This window comes from Narcine bancroftii, unplaced genomic scaffold (assembly GCF_036971445.1).
Source record: "Narcine bancroftii isolate sNarBan1 unplaced genomic scaffold, sNarBan1.hap1 Scaffold_87, whole genome shotgun sequence".
Classification (NCBI taxonomy): Eukaryota; Metazoa; Chordata; class Chondrichthyes; order Torpediniformes; family Narcinidae; genus Narcine; species Narcine bancroftii.
The window spans coordinates 1,047-23,339 of NW_027212363.1; the positions used below are offsets into that span (position 1 = coordinate 1,047).

The window sequence follows — 22,293 nt, forward strand, 5'->3', positions numbered from 1 at the left end:
CGTTTCCTCATCACCACCTTCACTTCTTATCCATTTCTGTTTTCTTTTTTTCAACACATTATAAGACAACATTTCTAAAACATAAAATATTTCCACTATTCCCATATCTAAAATTCCTTTAACCCCAATAGTCCCTCCCCTCTCTGAGTTGCCCTTTGTCCCTTGTCGGGCAACCACATTGCCCCTCTCCATTTGGATTTGCGAACCCGCTCGCAAGCGTCAACTGATTTCACAGTGACTGTTATTCTTCCCCACCCAGCCCCCCCAGAAAAGATTTTAATCTTCATATATAACAAAGCTCACTTTCTTAATTCCCTCTTTACTTCCTTTCTTCCCTTTCTTTCCCTTCTTAGTTCTTACTTATACTTTATTCTTCTTTTTTATATATAGATTGTTGTTATTTTTGTTCTTGTTACATCTCTTCACCTCTCTGTCTGTTTTGTAGGTGTTCTGCAAATTTTTGTGCTTTTTCTGGATCCGAGAAAAGTTTGCTTTGCTGCCCTGGGATAACTATTTTAAGCACCGCTGGATATTTTAACATAAATTTATAACCTTTTTTCCATAGGGTCGATTTTGCTGCGTTAAACTCCTTCCTCTTCTTCAGGAGTTCAAAACTTATGTCTGGATAGAAATTTTTTTTTTGACATTTGTATTCCAGTGGTTTTTGTCTTTTCTTATTTTTTTCATTGCCTTCTCCAATATATTTTCTCTTGTCGTATATTTTAGAAATTTTACTAGAATGGATCTTGGTTTTTGTTGTGGTTGTGGTTTAGGGGCTAATGTTCTGTGTGCCCTTTCTATTTCCATTTCTTCCTGTAATTCTGGTCTTCCTAGGACCCTGGGGATCCATTCTTTTATAAATTCTCTCATATTCTTGCCTTCTTCATCTTCCTTAAGGCCCACTATCTTTATATTGTTTCTTCTATTATAATTTTCCATTATATCTATCTTCTGAGCTAACAACTCCTATGTTTCTTTAACTTTTTTTATCAGATTCTTCTAATTTCTTTTTAAAGTCATCTACTTCTTGGCTGTTTCTTGTTCTTCCACCTTGTCTACTCTTTTTCCTATTTCTGTCATGATCATCTCTAATCTATTCACTTTTTCTTCTGTACCTTTTATTCTTCTTTTTATTTCACTGAATTCTTGTGTCAGCCATTCTTTTAATGTTTCCATATATTCTTTAAATTTTTTTTATCCATGTACTGTCCCTTCCCTTCATCTTCCATTTCTCTGTGTTCTCCCTCCTCTTCTTCTGAGTCCACTCCAGGATCTGTGTCCTTTATCTCTGTCTCTTCTGATTTTCTTGTTGGGTTGTTTATTTTATTTTGTTGGGTATTTTTGTTCTTCTTATTTTTATTAAAAGTGTCTTGGTGTTGGTCTTCTTCCTCTGGGTTGGTCATCTGTTGTTTCTCTGATTTCCTTTTTTCACTCTCTTCCTTTTTGTTTCCGTTATTTTCTGTGTTTTCCTGTTGGGAGCCCTGCTGTCGTGTTATTCTTGTCTGTTTAAGCTGTGGAGATTTACTCCTCAGCTGGTCCCCCCTCCCGTCGGTGTTGTTTTTGTCTTGTGCATCGCACATGCGTGAGGATTTGCGGATGCGCGGTTGCGCACTTTTGTTTGGCTCCGCCAATGGCTGGCGAGCAGGAAAGCCGCCCGCGGAACCAAGCCAACTCTCTTCCACCCCGCAGTGGGAGGGCTCTGGGCGGGACTCCTTCATGAGCAGAGCGGACGCACCCTCCCCTCTCTTGTCAACAGCCCACTCCCCGAAGCCCAACAATCACCTCCTTGTTTAACCCCCCCTCCCTTCCTCTCTGAACCCCCACACCTGACATAACCCCCTCCCTAACTTGCTGAGTCCAAACTCCAACACTCCACCCCAACAACTTCCTTTGGGAACCCCTGCTGAATCTGCCAACTTTGAGCCCCCACTCTCTGAACAAACCCCACATTCTAACTCTAGCCCCTTTCACACTTGCAAGTGGTCACGGGAATTAACCACTAATCAACCTAAAAAGTGTCTAGTGTGAAAAGAACATCTTCTCAACGCCGGGCGGGGACTGACGGTATCAACTGTTTTGGGGGAATATTTTATTTATATTTTCAGTCATATATGGTATCATGCCAACAATGGCAGTTCACAGTCAAATATACATATGAAAGTAGAAACTTTGCTGTGGGAAAGTCGCAGCGGGAGAGGGAGGAAATAAATAGCGACACCTGACAATCTTTAAACAGCATAGTAGCACACAATTTATAAAGATCATGGGAAAAAGCGATGGCGGACCTGACTTCCCAGAACTCTGTGCGGCAGAGAAACTCCTCCATGAATGTTCCGTACATGCAGCCACGCACAACATTCTTGGAGGGCAAGTCTGCCATCCCTTTTTCCAATGGCATTTATATAATATGCGTGATAGCGCTACCAACTTTCCCACCCTGTTTAAAAACCGTCTGCTATTGCTATTTATTGCTAGCACTTTCGCATGGTTCCTTATAAATCTTTATAACAGGGGCTGAAGGGCTCATACTGTGCAGTACATAAAGCTTAATTATGTTATAATTAGACATGATTAATTTTATTCATATAATAAATATATTGATCAGGATTTAGGGCATGTCCAGATGCGTCATGATGCGTCATGGCGTCACCGGTGGAAGGTAAAACAGTCCTAACTGAGGGGATGGCTCCTTGCAAGTGTGAACACGTGCAATGTCCGGTTAAGAATAGTCAAGTGTGAACAGCAAAAACGCCATTCCTATCCTGCGACACAGAACGGCTGATTTAGCGGGATGCAAGTGTAAAAGGGGCTTCTGACAACATCCTACTCGTCAACACTAAAACTCTGCAGCTTAAACATCCCCAAGCCCACTTCCTTACTGAACCTCGGATCCCTAACTGAACCCCACACCCTTCCTGAATACACCCCACTCAACACGCTCCTTTTCCACTGACATCCTGTTCCAGGAATTAACTGGGAATTTACTGGGACAGAATCCACTGGAAAAGGAACACTGTCCGAATGCCGAACTCATATCCCCGACATTTGCTGAAGCTGGCGTGCTGATAAAACCAGTGGAAAAAGAATAGAAGTCACCTGTTTCCATTCAAAGGTAGAAAAGGGGCTACTGACTTGAACCCCACTCTGACTGAACCTTCACATGACTGATCTTCCCACTGTGAACCCTTCAATCTTATTGAACCTACTCCCTGACTCTGAACCCTTCACTCTTATTGAATCCCTACTCCCTGACTCTGAACCCTTCACTCTTATTGAACCCCTACTCCCTGACTCTGAACCCTTCACTCTTATTGAACCCCCACTCCCTGACTCTGAACCCTCCACACTTTTAATGAACCCCTACTCCCTGACTCTGAACCCTCTACACTCTTATTGAACCCCCACTCCCTGACTCTGAACCCTCCACTCTTATTGAACCCCCACTCCCAGACTCTGAGTCCTCACACTCTTAATGAACCCTTACTTCCTGACTTGGATTGAACAGCATTGCAATTGGACTTTGACCTACTTGTTAGCATTAGTCCCCTTTCCACTGGCATCCCAGTTAATTGGTTGCACAGTGTCCCAGGATAGGAAACCCTTTGTGCCGTTTCCACTGGGCCACCCTTAACTGGGAAACAACTCATCCCTGGGGATCAATGTTATACTTTCAACTGGAAACAGGAGACTTTCTGCTGTCCCTTTTCCACTGGTTTTATCAGCACGCAGGCGTCAGCTGACGCCATTGATATGAATAGGGGTCGAGGGATTAATTAATCCCTGGCGTGAAATGATGTTTTTCTTTTTCCTCTGGTCCCTGTTCCAATTAATTCCTGGGACAAGGTGCTAGTGGAAAAGGGGCTTTTGTTTCTTCAACAGATGGCTAGATCATTTTGCACACTGACATTTAATTGTCCCACACTCTTTTAAACACGATTTTACTTTTCTATTTTTCTTCCAAAGTGGATAACTGTATCGTCCCACATTATGCTCCAGTTGGATTTTTCCCTGTTTATATAACCAATTGATATTCCTTGGCAGAAGTTATGCCCCTCCACAACTTACTTTCTTACCTATATTTATATAATTAGAAAACCAGGTTCCATTTCTCTTGGCCCTTTTAACTGGGTGATTAATCAGAATCAGAATTTATTGTCATGAACAAGTCACAAAATTTGGTGTTTTGTGGCAGCGTCATAGAGCAAACATTCATATAAACCACGTTGCAACAATAAATAATGCATGAAAAGTAAAGCAGTGTCTTTGGTTCATTGATTTTTCAGAAATATGATGGCAGTGGGATAGAAGCTGTCCTTGTGCTATTGAGTGCTCATCTTTTGGCTCCTGTACCGCTTTCCTGATGGTAGCAGAGTGAAGAGTGCATGGCCTGGGTGGTGGTGGGGGGGAGGGGTCTTTAAGGATAGAGGCTGCTTTTTTATGTCACCTCCTCATGTAGATGTCCTTGATGGAGAAAAGCCTGTGATGTTGCAGGCCAAGTTAACAACCCTCTAGAGTGTTTTTCTTGTCCTGGGATTTGGCGCCTCCATATCAGGCAGTGATGCAACCAACCAGAATGCTCTTCATGGTTCACCTGTAGAAGTTTTTGAGAGTTTTTGATGACCTACTGAATCTCCTCAAATACCTCACAAAGTGTAGCCTTTGGCGAGCCATCTTTGTGTTTGGATCGACATGGAGGCTCCAGGACAGATCCTCGGAGATGTTGACACCCAGTAATTTGAAGTTCTTGACCCTCTCCACTACTGAGGCCTCGAAGAGGATTGGGCCATATTCCCCTGACTTCCTCCTGAAGTCCACAATTATCTCCTTGGTTTTCTGACATTGAGCACAAGGTTGTTGTCATTACACCATTCAACGAGCTGAACTATCTCCCTTGCTGTACAGTTCCTCATTGCCGTCTGTGATTCTGCTGACAACTGTGGTGTCATCGACAAACTTGTAGCTAGCATTGGAATTGTGCCTAACCACGCAGTCATAGGTGTATAATGAGTGGAGCAGTGTGCTAAGCATGCATCTTGGGGTGGTCCTGTGTGGATGATCAGTGAGGAGGAGATGTTATTTCCAATTCATACTGACTTTAGAGACAATATAATTTTTTTTTTCACTTGTGGCTGTATAATTTCTAACCTGGCTCACGAGTGATGTTTTCCAAAATTCACCACTGCCCCAGTTCCTATTTAAACAAACCAAGTTTACTGGAGACATTATAATACTATGTAACATCTGAACAAATAAGTTTAAAGTGTTTTGGGAATGACATCCAGAAGTCTGGAAAATTTGCCTGTCTGGTACCACCAAGTTCTTGAGCTTTCCGTACTACTGGAGTTTTACTGTATCTGAACCAATACTTGCATCAAGACATAGAAGGCTATGGACCAAGTCTGGCGAAGGGGATTAGTATAGATGGGTTCTTGATGGTGAGCACAGTCGTGGAGGGCTGAAGGGTCTATTGAACACATTGGGATTCTAAAATTGATACAAGTAGTTGAAACTTCAGAGCAAAGAGTGTTTGTCTCCAGAATCTCATTCTGAGCCAATGTTCTCTCAAATGAGGGTCTCCTGAGCTCATAGAATAAAACAGTTCTCTACAGGAATAGGCCCTTCAGCCCAGCGAGTCCCTGCTGACCACCAACCACCCATAGTACAGCACATGAACAGGCCCTTCAGTCCAGGGAGTGCTGCTGACCATCAACCACCCATAGAACTGTATAGCACAGGAACAGGCCCTTCAGCCCAGGGAGTGCTGCTGACCATCAACCACCCATAGAACTGTACAGCACAGGAACAGGCCATTCAGTCCATGATATCTGCTCTTAACACAATGCCAAATTAAACTAAATTTCTCCATACCCTTCCATTTCTTACACATTTCCATGGCGTCTAACAGGCTCTTCACTGTCCACTAATGCCTGACAATCCCAAACCATCCAGTCAATCGGCAGGCTTCAGAAAACCCAACTGTCTACAAACTAAAAGTTAAATGTAAACTCAGTAAACGCAGAAAAATAATTTATTTCCAAATTACACAAGAGTAATGCTTTATATCATGTGTGCAGTGTGGAGATGTGCCAGTCACATGAGGTGGGAGGTGTAGGGGAGAAAGGAAGAGTGGCCACAAATTCATTTGCACCATTGCACTTTCATTATTCTGTGACTGAAGATCAATTTTTGTTCAGCAGAGGAATCTGATGGATGTTTTCCAGGTCTGGGCATTCCTGGAGAGAGATCTCCTTGTGAACTTGGTTGGAGATGTCCTGGGATGGGTGTACTGATGGGTACTCCAGGTACCGGAACACTCACCTCCCTCCACAGGCCTAGCCCCTGAAGCCCAGCTCCGTGCCAATCCCACTGAAAGTTCAACCCCTCCTCCGAATGGGTATGCCAACCCAATTTCATCCCCCACCCACCCATCAGTATTGAAGGTGTCCAATGGCCAGTCACAAAGGACGTTTCCAGCAGGTGGTGAAAGCTGTTGCTCCCATCTCCCAGGGTACATCAGGAAGGAAGATCTCCACACTTAGGGTTGCACGGTTGGCGTAGCACTTAGCGCAACACCTTTACAGCACCAGCAATTGGGACCGGACTGGGGTAAGATTCTTGCACTGTCTGTAAGGAGCTTGTTCGTCTCCCCATGTGTGCATGGGTTTTCTCCGGGGACTTCAGTTTCCAGTTTCCTCCCATCGTTCAAATCATACCAGGGGTGTAGGTTATTAGGGTGTAAATTGGGTGGGACGGATTCGTGGGTTGAAATGGCCTGTTACCGTGCTGTAAAATTTAAATGTACCTTCCACCTGCTGTGAATTGGGCAATGAGGTCTCAGATGGCCCCAGTATGAGAAATGTTAATGGGCATTAGGCTCTCTCTCTCTCTCTCTCTCTCACACACACACACACACACACACACACACACACACACACACACACACACACACACACACACACACACACACACACACACACACACACACACACACACTTGGGCTGGTGAGAGATCTAGGCCCAGGGTACTGCCTGGAGACCCACGTCTGCCTCTCCGTCCCTGCGCTCCGACCCACTCGATGCTATATCTCCCTCCTGCACAATAACCCACCGATTTCAGTTTGTTCCACCTTTATTCCCCCACATTATGTTGATCCATCCCCACCTACTCCACTGCCAAGCTTTCTCTCTTCATGAGTTAACCTTCGATGACAAATTTGTCCAGTGAATGTCTTGGCAGAGTCACCACGTTCTGATGTTGGTTGTGCACCAGGGGACAGAGAAGTTGTCAGCCATCAGAGACGCAGTAGAAATCATAATTAGACCTCAGCTCTGTGTTTTAATCCATAATCGTTAAACTTCACACTTGCTGAAGCATAAACCTGTATGGAATCTGAAATCCATGGAGTTTTTTCTTGTAGTGCAGTATTTCAGGTCACTGGCTAACAAACTTGATTCCTTCAAAACCACAGAATTTCCACTTTTTCTCAAGTGTGGCCCCAACGCCAGTGAACTCTTGTTTGAACATGTTTGGCAGTTGCAGGAGGAGGGTCTCGATTTCTCCTGAAGATATCTGTGGAGAAACAGATGTGGCGCAGGTTAGAGGCTGCCGCTCCAAAACACTTTAGAAGCCAATCCCACACTGTCAGACTTGCAATGCAAGCAAAGTGACAGGGTTCTCCTGTGACCCTTCTTCTCCCAGGGCTGCACAGGAGGCTGCCAAGGTTTTCATGCCCCAGATACTTCCCCATCACTTGTGCAAGGCAACTGCAATGAAGCCCAACAAATGGGCCACATGTTCGGAGAAAGAACGGGGGTTACTAATACTCCCATCCACTCCAGAGGGTCGCAAATTTGGGGCTCACAAATGTCAACTTGACAGTAAAAAATTTCAATTTACACAATTAAAAGCACCCGAGGGAATAGGCTGAAACAACTCCGGGTCATAAGCTCTGGGTAATTTCTCCAGGTGGAAGATAGTTATGCAGAGAACACAGAACTACGACCAGCCTCTTCCAGCAGAGAGGGTTGCAAACATGGGTGATACAGAAATGAGATCAATCCATGCAGATGACTGTGGGGTGGGCAAGGTTTAGCATTATTTAGAAGTTGGTGGTCGTGCCACAGATTCTGACTTCATCGTGTATACTGCAATGACCTGGTTAGATGATTATTATTCCTCTTAGGCTCAGACTCTCCTACCAGATAGGAATACTCCCCACAGCACATTGACTGTCTCATGAGGAAAGGAGGGTGTTAACCAATCCTGGGAGCCCCACCCCCACCTCCACGTCTCAGGGGCACGAAGTTGTGCATATTACCTTGGCATCCAGTCGCTGTAGATAAGACCAGAGGTATTCGATGTTGGCTCCAAATGGGTGCACGTGAAGAAAGGCTGATATGATACCTGAGCACAAAAGATACACCTATTGAAGGCCCAGCCAACTCCAGCATCAAGTTTTGTGAACAGTTAGGGACCTCTTTGCAAAGGGCTCCACAGGCCAACAGGCTCAAGTGGAAGTCGGCAGAAGTATGATTTCAGGAATCCAAAGTCTTTCCTTGTTGAAGGAATTAGTGGAGACACAGGCATTTGGATACAGTTCATGTGATCTATGACAACAAGGGTGGGGTTGTGAGGTGGTGGGGGCGTTCATTTTACTTCTGTACCTGTCCCTCTGACTTGTCCCCAGTGGCATGATAATGTGTGGACCCTGTCCTTTCAACAGTTGGGCTCCCTTTCAGGCAGTGACCTCCAGGATCATTCCAAATTTTCCTGATTTCCTGAAGTGTGCTTCCTCTAAATCTGCTTCCCCTCACCTCATCAAAGGCCCTTTATCAACACCATTACATTTGATATAAACCACTTAACTTCAGATGCTTAGAAATAATGGAAAACATTCAGGTAACATAATTATAGTGAAACTTGACTTCCAGAGACTAGGAATAAGTGGGAACTCCAATTGTACCCAGGATGACTGGCGTGGAGGTCTGGGTACTGGCCCAGGAGTCCACATGAGGTGCAGGGCTGGGGTGTGATGCTGGGCATGACTACTGCTACCGCCTTGAGCCAAAACTCCCTCCCCTTCACAGGCCAGCAGCCCCCGCTGTCCCAGCAACCACAGGCAGTTAGGTTGGGGCTGTATATCTCAGACAGCGCCACCATCCCCGTCACCGAGTGCTGGCAACAACTCGGTTATTGCCAAGCTCCACAGAAAGCACACTGCGCATTCCTGATTGACGTTCTCTGGAAAGGTTTGAGAAGACCTCTTCTGCCTTGCATTAATTTGTCCAAGCCACAGAGCTGTGATACTGATAATGCCCTTGTGTGGGGACAGGCTCCTGCTTCTGATTCAGAGTGTGCATATATCACTGAGTGCAAGGGTCAGTGTGATGCACAACAGGAGCAGGGGTAGGTCACCTGCATCTTCAGACTGTCCCGTCATTCAAGGTGACCATGCCTTGTCTGGCCCAGGCCTCAACCCATCTTCTGTACCAGTTCCCCATATTCCTCAATTCCCTAATCTTCTAATCTACTTCTGCAATTACCCCTGAAATTGAGCTCCAAAACCCTCCAGAGATTCACCATCCTCTGAGAAGAAATTTCCCCAGTTAAATGTCCATCCCCTTACCTCGTTGAAGAGTCTCTCACTTGTGGAAACAGCTCAATATTTAATCTGTTGCCTCCTTTAGGACTGTGCTTACTTTATTAGAATCACTCCTCATTGTTCTCAACTCAAAAGAATGCAGATCTAAATGGCAACCCAGCCTGGTGATTCACTCTGGGATTGCCTGTGGATACCAGGATATCCCTTTTGAAATAAGGGAACCAAAACTGCACCCAGTTCTCCAGGTGTGATCTTACCAACATAGTGCACAACCATTACCATACTTCCCTGTTTCTAAACCCCAACTCTCTTGCAACAAGGGCCACTGTAGCAATTTCCTCGCTGTGCCCTGCCATTTGAGACACAGTACTACTTCCCACTGTGGACCCTTGAGGACTGAGGCTTTCAGTGATTCCTACTCACCTACATTGTTCATAAGACACTATCAAATTCTACAGATGTACAGCCTGACTGGTTTCTTGATGCCCCAGTCACAATTTCTGAGATGTAGTTTTACATTAAATTTTGCCAGAAAGGAACATAATGTTAACTCAGAATCAAACTGAAAATGCAACCCCTGTGAAGATGAGCAAAGTCCATGATACATTACCCACTAATAACGCTTCCTTCTCTGATTTGAGAGATCGGGTGGCAAGGTTTCCCTCGCCCATCGGCCTGCTTTGGATGATCCCATTCATCTCCTGCACAGAAAATACAAAGGGAAATGATGAGAGTATTCAGGCATACTTTATTATCCAGGTGATTACTAGAGATTATTCCTTTCTCAGTAATATTCACTGTCTCGAGAAACTGCATAAAGCTACAGCATTAGATAAAATAAAATGGACTTTGAGAAAATCTTGCCTCTCTCTTTTTTTTGATTTTCGCTGACAAGAGGTATGGCAGTGCAGTTATTACATTTCTGGACAACCACCAACATTTCGACCAATGAAAAAGAGACAATGCAAATCGCAAGAATACGCATTTGAAAAAAAAGGGAGCAGGAGTCGGCCCTGTAGCACCGCAAACCTGCCATGTCGGTCCAACATGATTGTGGTTGATCCCCGCTGACCTCAGCTCCTCCTTGGCACCAGTTTCCTACAGCTCTCGCTTCCTTGACTTTGCAAAGATGTCCTCTTTAAGTAGCTGTATTGACCTGGCCTCCACAACCCTCTTAGCTAAAGAATTTCAGGGATTCACTACTCTTTGTCCATCTTGTGTTTCAATAAAATCATTCCTCATTTTCCCAGTCTCTCCAGAGAATACAGATCTCTTTAACTAGCCACCATTAAGAAAACACAACCACACCTTTACTTTCTTGGAAGACTAAAGAAGTTTGGTGTACACCCCTTGTCTATCAACAACTTCGACAGGTACACCGTCAGAAGTTGCTGCACAGTGTGGTCCGTGATCTAAGATCAGATGAAGCTATATAAGGTGGAGAATGAGCACAGAACATGACACAACCTTCAGTCCTCTCCACTAACTCTATTTACATCTCCCACAGCCAACACACAAAAGGACCCATCACACTCTGGACACACTATCTTCTACCTCCTCCCATCGGGAAGAGGCTCAAGAGTGTGAAACCTCACACCAACAGGCTTAAAGGCAATTTCTTTCCATCGGGCTTCTGAATGAAACCCACCACAGTGATATCACGCTGCCCTTGCTTGGTACTAAATGATCTTCCTTTTCATTGCAATCCTACACTTCATAATTGTGCTCTCTGAATGTTAGAGCCAACCTGTTTGCAGAAGAACCCTTCTCACTGCACCAGGTATAATGTGACAAATAAACAGTTATGTCCTCCAGGAAGGATTTCTGCCCTCTCTATTCAGTCTGCATTCGTTGATACTCCAAAGCCACCAATGACTATTAACCACCTCTTCAGGGGCACTAAGGATGGACAATAAATGATGATCCTGGTAGCAATGCCCACATCCCATGTGTAAATAGATTTTTAAAAAGTTGATGTGTGTTGGGGATACAAGTGCCGAGGAAAATGCAAGTAGTGTGAACTCTCCCTGCTGTCACAGACCCGGCCACCAGGGGTCAGTGTCTGCACAGTGAGTAGCCAGTGAACACAGGGCACACGCTGTTCCATCTCAGACACTCAGCTTGCAGCATAGCCACTAGTAGCCAAGACAAAGACAGTGGCTTACTTGTGCCAAGGAAGGTCATAGACAGCCAGTGGAATAATCCAATGAAGTAGCAAACAGCAAAGCTTTGCTCCCAGAAGAACTCCATGCCTTCTACGTCCAATTTGATGACAGTCAAGAACCACCCCCCCCTGCACCCCTGATGATCCCATCCTGTCTGTACCTGAGGGTGACGTGTGTGCTGTCTTCAGGAGAGTGAATCCGAGGAAAGCATCTGGCCCAAGTATTAAAAATCTGTGTTGACCAACTTAGCAATGTATTGACAGCTATCTTCAATACCTCATTCCAGCAGGGCGGATTACCCACCTGTTTCAAGCAGGTGCCAATCAGAATGTTAGAGTACAGTAACCTGCCTCAATGACTATCAGCCTAGTAGCACTAACATCAACACAGATGAAAGTGTTTTGAAAGGCTGGCGTTGAAGCATATCAGCTCCTGTCTGAGCGGAGACATGGATACATTCCAGTTCGCCTATCCTAGCAACGGGTTTATGGCAGATGCCATCTCACTGGCTCCACACAAAGCCCTGAAACACCTGGACAGTGAATATGCATTCATCAGGATGCTCTTTATTGACTACAGCTTGGCATTTAACACCATCATCCCCTCAAAACTGATCAGCAAACTCTAAGACCTGAGACTCCACACCCCACTGTGTAATTGGATGATGGATTGACTCAACTCCAGACCTCAATCAGTGACGATTGGTAAGAACATCTCCTCCACAATCTCCATCAGTTCTGGAGCACCACAGGACTGCAATCTTAGCCCCCTGCTCTACTCACTTTACACCTACAGATGTGTCGCTCAGTTCGACAATAACACCATCTACAAATTTGTTGACGATGCCATGGTTCTGGGTTGTATAAAGGAGGGAGATTGAAAACTTGGCTGTATGGTGCACCAACGAAAATCTTGCACTCAATGTTACCAAAACTATTGTTAACTTCAGGAAGGGAAAACCAGAGGTATACAATCCAGTGATCATTGGTAGATCAGAGGTGGAGAGGGTAAGCAAATTTAAGTTCTAGGAAGTCACTATCTTGGACGATCTTTCCATGAAGAAAGCATGTCAGTGCTTGTACTTCCTCAGGAGTTTGAGGAGGTTTGGTTCGACACCAGAAACTCTGGCAAATTTCTACAGAGGTGTGGTGGAAAGTGTGCTGACCATCTACATCACGGTCTGGTATATGGACACCAATACCCCTGAGTGAAAAGACCTGCAAAAGGTAGTGGACACAGCCCAACAGCCCAGGACATCACAGGCAAAACACCTTCCCACATTTACAGGGAACGCAGCCATCAGAGAGCAGCAACAATCATCAATGACCCACACCTCCCAGCACACGCTCAGTTCTCACTGCTGCCATCAGGAAAGAGGTATAGGAGCCACATGATTCACACCACCAAGTCCAGGAACAGCTGCTACCACTCCACCATCAGACTCCTCAACAACAAACTCAATCAGGGACTCATTTAAGGGCTCTCACTTGTGCATTTTACTGATTTTTTTATTCTCTCAGTTTTGCACAGTCAGTTTGTTTACATTCGTTATCTGTTTACAGTTCTTTGTTCGTGTGTATATGCTCTGTACAGTTTATTTTTTTATTAATTAGTGGTAATTCTGCCTTGCCTGCAGGAAAAAGAATCTCGGGGCTGTATGTGATGTCATGTATGTACTCTGATAATAAATCTGAAATCTGAAAGAAGGAGCAGAGGAGCATGTGGTGGCAGGAGAAGGGTAGGCAAGATAGAGCATGGCCGGGCTGGATCACAGCCAGTTCCCCACGTCCCCAAGCAAGACAGAATCCTGGTTGAACATCTGAAAGAAGCATCCCCACCAAGACAACAATATGTCATGCCTGTGAGTTGTCAGATGAGATGATGCTATCAATGCTGTCTGTTCCTCACTTGCTTACACCGACCAGCCAGTTAACCAACAAAGCCACACCTACCAAAATGTTATTAGGTTCATTGGCTGCTTTGAATTGCCCTTCATGTGCAGGTGAGTGGTAGATTATGGAGAAGTGAATCTAGGCAAGGAGACCAGTTCTGTACACAATACTCAGAAGTAATTACTGCACTGCAGTCTGATGACCTTATTCCCATTATCGAATGCCTTTGCAATAAAGGCCTAGTTTCCTTCCTATTTGCTTGCTGAGTTTACATGTTAACTTAATGTGATTTGTGTATAAGAATATCCAAGTCCCGTGAGCTCCAACACCTTTCTCATGAATGGTCACAATGGCACAGGTGCTGCCTCACAGTGTGGGAGACCCAGATTCGATCCTGACCTCAGGTGCTACCCACTTGTGAAGTTAGCATTTTCTCACTGTGGCAAGTAGGCTTCCTCTGCTGCAGTTTAGTGGAGTAATTGGCTGCTATGAATTGTTTGGTTGTGTGTGTGTGTGTGTGTGTGTGTGTGTGTTCTGGCAGTATGGTCGGTGTAGCAGTTAGCACAACGCCTTTACAGCATCAGCGATTGAAACCGGGGTTCAAATCCCGCGCTGTAAGGAGTTTGTATGTTCTCCCTGTGTCTGCGTGGAATTTCCACCAGGGCTCCGGTTTCCTCCCACCGTTCAAAACATTCCGGGGTGTGTGGGTTAATTGAGAGTAAATTGGGTGGCATGGACTCATGGGCTTAAATGTTACCGTGCTGTATGTCTAAATTTAAATTTAAACTGGGTAAATTATGACTGTGAACAACAGATGCTGTTGAAAAGCAGTTACGTCAGTCTTGGTAAAAGCCAGCTGTGATCAAATAATATGGACGTTCTAGACATAAATGTTATCAAGAGGATATATCAGATATGGGGTGATATGGTCTCCAATTCTTGAGATGAATGGAAGGGCCATTATGGTGAAAGTACTTCAGAGCAATTTAGAAGAATGAGAAAGGATCTCACTGAAGCAAACAGTAAATCATTATGACAGGACTAGATAGGTTTGATGCAGGAAAACATTCCTAATGTTGGAGATGCCCAGAACACAGGGTCACAGTCTAAGGAGAAGGAGTCAGCCATTTAGGATTGAGATGAGGAGAAAGTTCTTCACTCAGAGTTGTGAACTTCTGGAACTCCTTGCCAGTTTGTTAGACATATTCTAAAGAGAGTTGAATGTGGCCCTTATGTTTGAAGGGTATGTGGAGAAAGCAGGAAGATGGTAATGAGGTCACCTGATCAGCTATGATCATACTGAATGGTGGAGCAGACTCAAAGGGCTGGATGGCCTACTCCTGCTCTGACTTTCTACGATCAAGGAGAACCAGTGCATGGTTTGCAAATGGCTAGTATGCAAGTGTAGCATACTAACAGAATGTTAATGCTATTGCCAGTGGAAGTGCATCCAAATATAGTGAGAGTTTGCTACAGACATTGGTGAGACCACAGCTGGCACCATATGTACAGCGCAGGAAGGACGGTAATTTGTTGGAAGCAATTCAGAGGTTCACCACCTGAAATGGGTGGTTGATGAGGAGATGATGAACAAGCTGGCCTTATATCCACTGAGAATGAAAGGGGCATAATTGAAACATGTAAATGAAAAAAAAAAGTTGTTTCTTCTTTTGGGGGTATCTAGAACATGGAGTCAAAGATTAAAAATAAGAGGTCACCCATTCAAAAGGTTTTCTCTGTGGGGGTCATGAGTCTTGTATAGAGGTAGGCAGTTACTTGATAAGCAAGGGGGTGAAAACTTGGGATAGATGGGAAAATCCCTTGAGATTACAACCATCAGCTGAATGATGGACACATGGTTTGGGGAGGATGGACACATGGTTTGTAAGTTTGTGTGTAGGTATGTTCATGTGTTCAGTGATATCAATATTCAGCTATATCCAGAGTGACAAATTGGGATAGACAGGCTTGGAATCGTGAGACCTCTTTGGTGGTACAGATTTTCAGTAGACCCCAACTGATTGGCTTCCAATTTGCGTGCCTTTTTGAGGTTGAAACAATTTAGGTAAAGATCAGATATCTAAAGGCTTCATTAGAAAGACTTTGGTTTTTCTGCATATGGATGAGAGGAAGGATGGGTTTCCTTGGCGTTGATGCTGTGTTGATACGATGGTGTTCACGGTGGCAAGGCTTCTCATTACTTCCAGTCTTTAACATTACAATGAAGACAAAGTCATTCTGGGGAAAGAATAACTAGGCTGGTGTGCAAAGCAAAGGAGCTGAGTAGTTGGAGTTGCAGGAACGACCAGCAACTGGGGTCAGGCTTGGCATCATATCTTGACATCTCAGTATTGCTGTGCAGAGTACAGAAGCTGAGCAGTACAGACAAGACAGGACCCTTGATTCCCAGACCGATTAAAAACCTATCTCTCCCAGCCTTCAAAGCACACAAGGATTCTGCCCATGTGGCTCTCTGTGACAAGGAGTTCCAAAGGCTTACTCCTTTGGAGAATTTCTTCCTCCTCTCAGGTTTAAATAGGCATTCTCTGATTCTGAGACCATGCTCCCTGGTTCTGAATTCTGCCTTCTCAGTATTTACCCAGTCTGGACCCCTTAGAATCTCAACGTTTCAATCATATCATCCAATTGCATTGTATCCCAGTCCAATATATGCCATCCCTCTCAATCCAATCCTAATCCCCCACATTCTATCTCATTCAATTCCATCCACCATGGGGCATGTGGTCTATCCCCTTTCCATCCTCGAGTCACTCTAGGCTGTGGTCTTCCTAACTCAATGCAGCCACTTGACTGGCCTAATCCATCAGCCTGCACCTATGCACCCACCTTCTTCTGTAAGGCATGGTTGCCACTTCTGTCATCTGCAAGGTTTTCCCAAACAAGTTTCTGAGGCTTCCTCCTGTACAAATCCAAAGGCCATGACATCTCCACCATGAAGGATGACGGGAGCCTCAGTGTGTCAACACCATGAAGAACAAAGGGAATACCACTGCATATCCACCATGAAGAACAAGGGGAACCCCACTGTGTCTCCACCATGAAGAACAAAGGGAACACCATTTTGTCTCCACCATGAAGAACAAGGGGAACACCACTGCACCTCCGCCATGAAGAACAAAGGGAACACCACCGAATCTCCACCACAAAGAACAAGGGGAATACGTCCATGTCTCCACAATGAAGAACAAGGGGAAACACCACTGCATCTCTGCTACGAATAACAAGAGGAGCATCACCACCATAAAAGACAAGGGGGCATCACTGCTTCTTCGCCATGAACGACAAGGGGAGCATCACCACCTCAGCCCTCCCATCTTCCCGTTGGTGCAGAAGCAGTTTGTCGTTCATTGCTTCATTAGGGTTTAAATCCCAGGAAACCCCTCCTCAGCGGCATCATGTGAACACTTACAACACACACAAGAAGGCTACTCTCCACTATCTTTCCAACGGCATTAAGGTGGGAAGTAAATGCTGGCCTTGCCAATTACATGTGCAGCCTGTGAGCATCAACCAGCATCTGCTCCATTTGGCAGCATGGAGTCCATCAAAGAGACCTTGGGGAGAACTCTCTAATGCAGTGGTTCTCAACTTTTTTCTTTCCCCTCACATACCACTTTAAGTATTCCCTATGCCATAGATGCCCTGTAATTAGTAAAAAATGAATGTTTTCCCAAGGATACAATACTTATTTCAATCGTTGCTAATTCACTTAACAGAGAAATTCTTTAATGAACGAAAGAGAATAATAAGGAAATTCTTGTAGAAAGGGGGGAAACCGAGGTGCAACCAAGGTGGTTTGCAGTTACCAAATTTTAAAAATTATTATAGAGCCACACAGTTAAGGTATTTATCAGATTTTTACCAGACAAGGGAAAAACCAGACTGGACTAAGATAGAACTAGATAAAATAGGAGAGAAGGTACCGGAACATATACTTTCGAAGTGGGATGAAGAGATGGTGCAATATAAAAGCTCATCAGTATTGCATCATTTACTCAATATATGGAAGAAGATCCACTTAGAAAGGAAAAAAATGAATGACCAAATACCAAAATTGTTATTGACACAAAACCCACTAATCCCTTTTACAATAGATAACCTTTCCTTTAGAGAATGGGAGAGAAAAGGAATCAAAAGAATAGAAAATTGTTTTTTGGGAAATAATTTATTTCAGACTCGCGTTCTCATGACAGAATTAAGTGACTTGCTGGAAGTTCAGAGGTTTTAATGTTTTTTAAAATGTTGATTGATGGTATTAGTTTCAGACTTTGTTTGCAAAAAGAGTGGCAGAGAGGATCAATGGAGTCTCCCTTCACCCCCTCCCCCATCGACGTGATCTACCGGGACCATTGCCTGAAGAGGGTGCACAAAATCAGTGAACTGGTGCGGACTCGAAAGGCCAACGTGGCCTGTTTCCGCTCCGTAAATGGTTATATGGTTATATGGTTATGCGAGGGGAAAGAAAAAGGTTAAAAACCGCTGTTTTAATCGTACCTCATTGACTTGTTATGTGCACAGTTTCAGAACTCCAAAGGAAATGGGCCAATGACAATTTTTCTCAAGCCAAAATATTTCAGTAACAATTGGGTCTAGTCACTAGCACTGATGGCATAGGGATTACTTAAAGTAGTTTGAGAGTGGAAAGAAAAAGGTTGAGAACCACTGCTCTATTGCTTTAAGTCAACAAAACAAATAAAGAGTATTTACTCTTATGAGAGATTTCTGAGCCGTAGCTGTAAAATCTGTTGCCTTACCCGTTAAGCCTTTAAGAACACAGTGAATGACTTACCTTTTCCTTTAGAGTCGCAAGTAATGCATCCACTTGTGCTTTTTCCTCCTTTATTTTCTCCAGTTCCAGTTCCTTTTTGCTGCATTCTTCCTGCAGAGCAAGTAGTTGCTATCCAGAAAGAAGATTGTCATTAATAGAACCATAGAAGAGGGCAGAACAGAAAACAGGCCCTATGGCTCCTCCATGCCCCTCTCGTCCATATACCTGTCCAATTATTTTTCTTAAATGTTAAAATTGAGGACACATTCACTTCAGCTGCCAGCTCCTTCCATACTCCCACCACTCTCTGTGTGAAGAAATTCCCCAATGTTCCCTCTAAACCTCTCCCCTTTCTCCCTTAACCCACATCATCTGGTTTGTTATCTCACCTAACTTCAGTAAAAAAAGCCTACTTGCATTTATCTATACCCATCATAAATTTGAATGCCTTTTTCAAATCTCCCCTCATTCTTCTTCGCTCCAGGGAATAAAGTCCTAACTTATTAACCTTTCCCGGTAACTCAGTTCCTCAAGTCCAGGCAACATCCTAGTAAATCTTCTCTGAGCTCTTTCAATTTTATTGATATCTTTCCTGGAGTTAGGTGACCAAAACTGTATATAATACTCTAAATTTGTACAGCTTTACCATAACATTCCAACTTCAATATTGTCAATATGCCAAAAACTCTCTTTATGAACCTATCCACCATGACACCACTTTCAGCTTGTAGTGTGTAGGCTCAGCAATGACCGAGGTTGCATGGAGAATGGAGTATCAAAATTAGGGAGTTTTGGGGGTTTGTTAGTGCACCCATGGTGTAGTGCTTTCAACTTTAGTCTCCTAACTTACAGAAGGATGGGCCTGCCTTTCTGATTGATTCCTGGGATGCAGGGATCGTCAAAGGGATGTTGGCTCAAATCCAACTGGGGTTTAAGAGAGTGAGGAGAGATCTTATGAAAGATGGCGTGGGAACGTGAATAGACAGAAAGCTGGGAACACAAGGGAACAGGAGCAGGAAAATGCTGACTAACCATTTCTACCCACAGATGCTGCCAGACCTGCTGAATCTCCTCCAGCAGCTCATTGTCCGCTCCCTGTACACCCAGGCTGCTTCAAGGAAAATGCTGCATTTAGATGTTGACTGTCACGTGGTGATAAATCCTCAGCACACACGTGGTGCAGCTGTAACGAGCATGTGTTCTTTTTTACCATGTCCTGCCTCTTGTGACTTGTTCAAGCTTCTAGCACTTGGTGCTCAGGAGCTCCGTGGCCCACATAAAGCAGAGGTTCTTAGGGTGTGAAACCACCCAAGTTTGCTTCTCAACTGAAGGTAATCTGTGCACCCAAGAGGGGAAAAAAGCTGCTGGAAATCTGAAACGAGGTCAGAAAATATCAAAACATTCAATGTCATGTCAAGAGACGAGGTTAACTATTCTTTAAATGACTTATTCTGCCAGGACTTTTAACCATCCTGGAGGAATCTGCACCATTAGTTAACCAAGATATTCAGACGGATGGGAAGTTTGAAACCCTGGATTACCTCACAACACATCTGATGTTTCTGAAGTTTCCCTGCTATACTCAATAGGTTAAAGTAGTTATTCTCAACCTCTTTTAACTATGGCCCCCTTTCGACTCAGCTCAAAGTTTATGGACCCATTTCCCTGTGAAGCAGTCAGGTTCTGGTCATTTCCATAGTTCTCTCATTCCGACTATATATAAAAAAAAACCCATAAAATATTGATGCTGCATAGGTGAAAAGAAAATGAGGCACTTACTTAAATGTGCTGTGGCCCTCAGTGGTGGGGGGGGGGGGCGCGGGGAGTTGTAGAGTCCCCATTGAGAATTGCTGGGTTAAAACACTTGCTATCTCTTGTTTGTCCAACCTACATGTCTTGCATTATCTATTGTGGGCTCATTTATAGTTGCATTACCATCTTTGCCTGCCATGTATTCATTTCACATTGCAAGTACTGCATTACCTGGCGCACATTCACTCACCTGTTGCATGCCCTGCATTGCCTGCTGCTGGAACTGCAGCTGCTGCTCCTTGGTGTGGCTCTCGTCAGCTCGGTAAAATTTCTCCTGCTCATGTTTCAACAGCTCCACTTCATTTCTGTAGGCATCCAGCTGCCACCTCAGACTATTATTCTCCTCCTTCAGTGCACGGGCCTGGGCAGCCAGAGCTACGGAGAAGAGCAAATGACAGCACTTTACTGCTGCCTGCCAAATGACTACAGAATGCATTCAATCAAAATATGTTCTGTCCCAGCTTGTCCCAGATGAGATTGCAAAGAAATAGTTAATCTTTGTGAATTTGAGCTTTTGTCTGTTTCCCTTCTCTGCATCTGCTGGAGCCTGCAGCTGATGACACAGGGATGCCAGTCAGGACCCTCACCTTGCTCTCTTCTTGATCAGTAAGTGTGTCAAAGGTCATGGGGTGAAGGCAGGAGAATGGGGTTAGGAGGAAAAATACATCAGCCATAATTTGATGCGGAGCCATCTCAATAGCCTAATTCTGCTCCTACATCTTGTAGTTTCACGCCTGCTCCCATTTAATGATACATTGGTTGACCTGTGGACAATCTGCAAGTCTTCCTTCATGTAATTAATAAATTAAAATCTAAAGTTGATCTATAACGAGTGGGAGAGAATTCAAAATTGTTGTCACCCTTTGAAGTGTTTCCTACTACCATTCCATACTAGATTTTAATCCTGTACCCTGGACTCCCAACATGGAAACAGAGGTCATCTTATCAATTACCTTCAGTACCTACTGTCATCCTTAAACCTTATCTAAGTCTTATCTTACCTGATGACTTAATAAACGCATAGATCATCATTATCATTCTGCAATGAGTATCCAGGACAGTGCTTGGAGAATTTTGTTATGTTTTCTTTGTCCAATCTTCCCACATGCAGTGACTCTCTCCCACAGATTATTGCACAAGACAAGTGATGACATATATTTCGGAAAGGCTGAGGTCCCTGTTAACATCTCTGGTTGAACTAATTGTAACAATAGCACAGTCAAGGTAAAACCACAATAACGAGAACTGTTCTTCTTCATTCCACACCAGTCCCAGAATCACAGATTGGTTATGTGATGTTCTATTTGGTATATCAGACCCATGCTAACTCGGTGAAAGAGCAATCCACCACCAATCTCCCACACTCTCCCTATTAACCTACTTGGAACACTGAACTGAATCAGCCTCCACTACTACCCTCAGGCAGTGGGCAGTGCATTCCATACTTAACAGTTCACCCTTCTCTGTCCAGCTCCCCCCTCCCATCCCCCAAAGCCTGTCTTCATCCTCCTGGAGTCTATTCCCATCCTCATTACTCACTGTCTCCAGATTGTACATGATACTCTCATTCTGTGACCTCTTGAGCTTGACCCCCTTCCAATGGCAACATCTCCCCATCTTTCTATGCACTTCATGATTTTAAACAGCTTGAATACTCAAGATCGAATACTCTATCAAACTTCTGCAGGTGCACTGTGGGAAGTTTTATGACTGGTTGCACCATGGTCTGGTTTGGTAATTTGAATGCCCAGGAATGCTGAAGGTAACAAACATATCCAGATCCATCATGGGCCCTGACCTCCTTTCCACTGAAGGCATCCATGTAAGAAGCTACCTCAAGAAGGCAGCCAACATCATAAAGGACCCCCATCACTCTGGTCACAACCTCTTCTCACTGCTACCTTCAGGGCAGAAGGTACAGATGCCTGACAACCAGCACCTTGAGGTTCAAGAACAGTTTACTCAACAGCTGTGCCTCTTAACTATTACCCTGAACTACACCGACCCCACAAAAAGACCTGTCAACACTATTGA

General features: G+C 44.3%; 1 protein-coding gene across 1 annotated transcript; it reads right to left on the reverse strand.

The window, feature by feature from the left end:
- Positions 1–7,041: 7,041 nt before the first annotated feature.
- Positions 7,042–21,398, reverse strand: LOC138751224 (ecto-NOX disulfide-thiol exchanger 1-like). Its single transcript, XM_069913264.1, has 6 exons — positions 21,261–21,398; positions 20,450–20,634; positions 18,469–18,576; positions 10,212–10,302; positions 8,318–8,403; positions 7,042–7,569 (listed from the first exon to the last, which is right to left on the reverse strand). The coding sequence occupies exons 1-6, from the start codon at positions 21,295–21,297 to the stop codon at positions 7,432–7,434; spliced, it is 645 nt and encodes a 214-aa protein (XP_069769365.1). The 5' UTR covers positions 21,298–21,398; the 3' UTR covers positions 7,042–7,431.
- Positions 21,399–22,293: the final 895 nt, after the last annotated feature.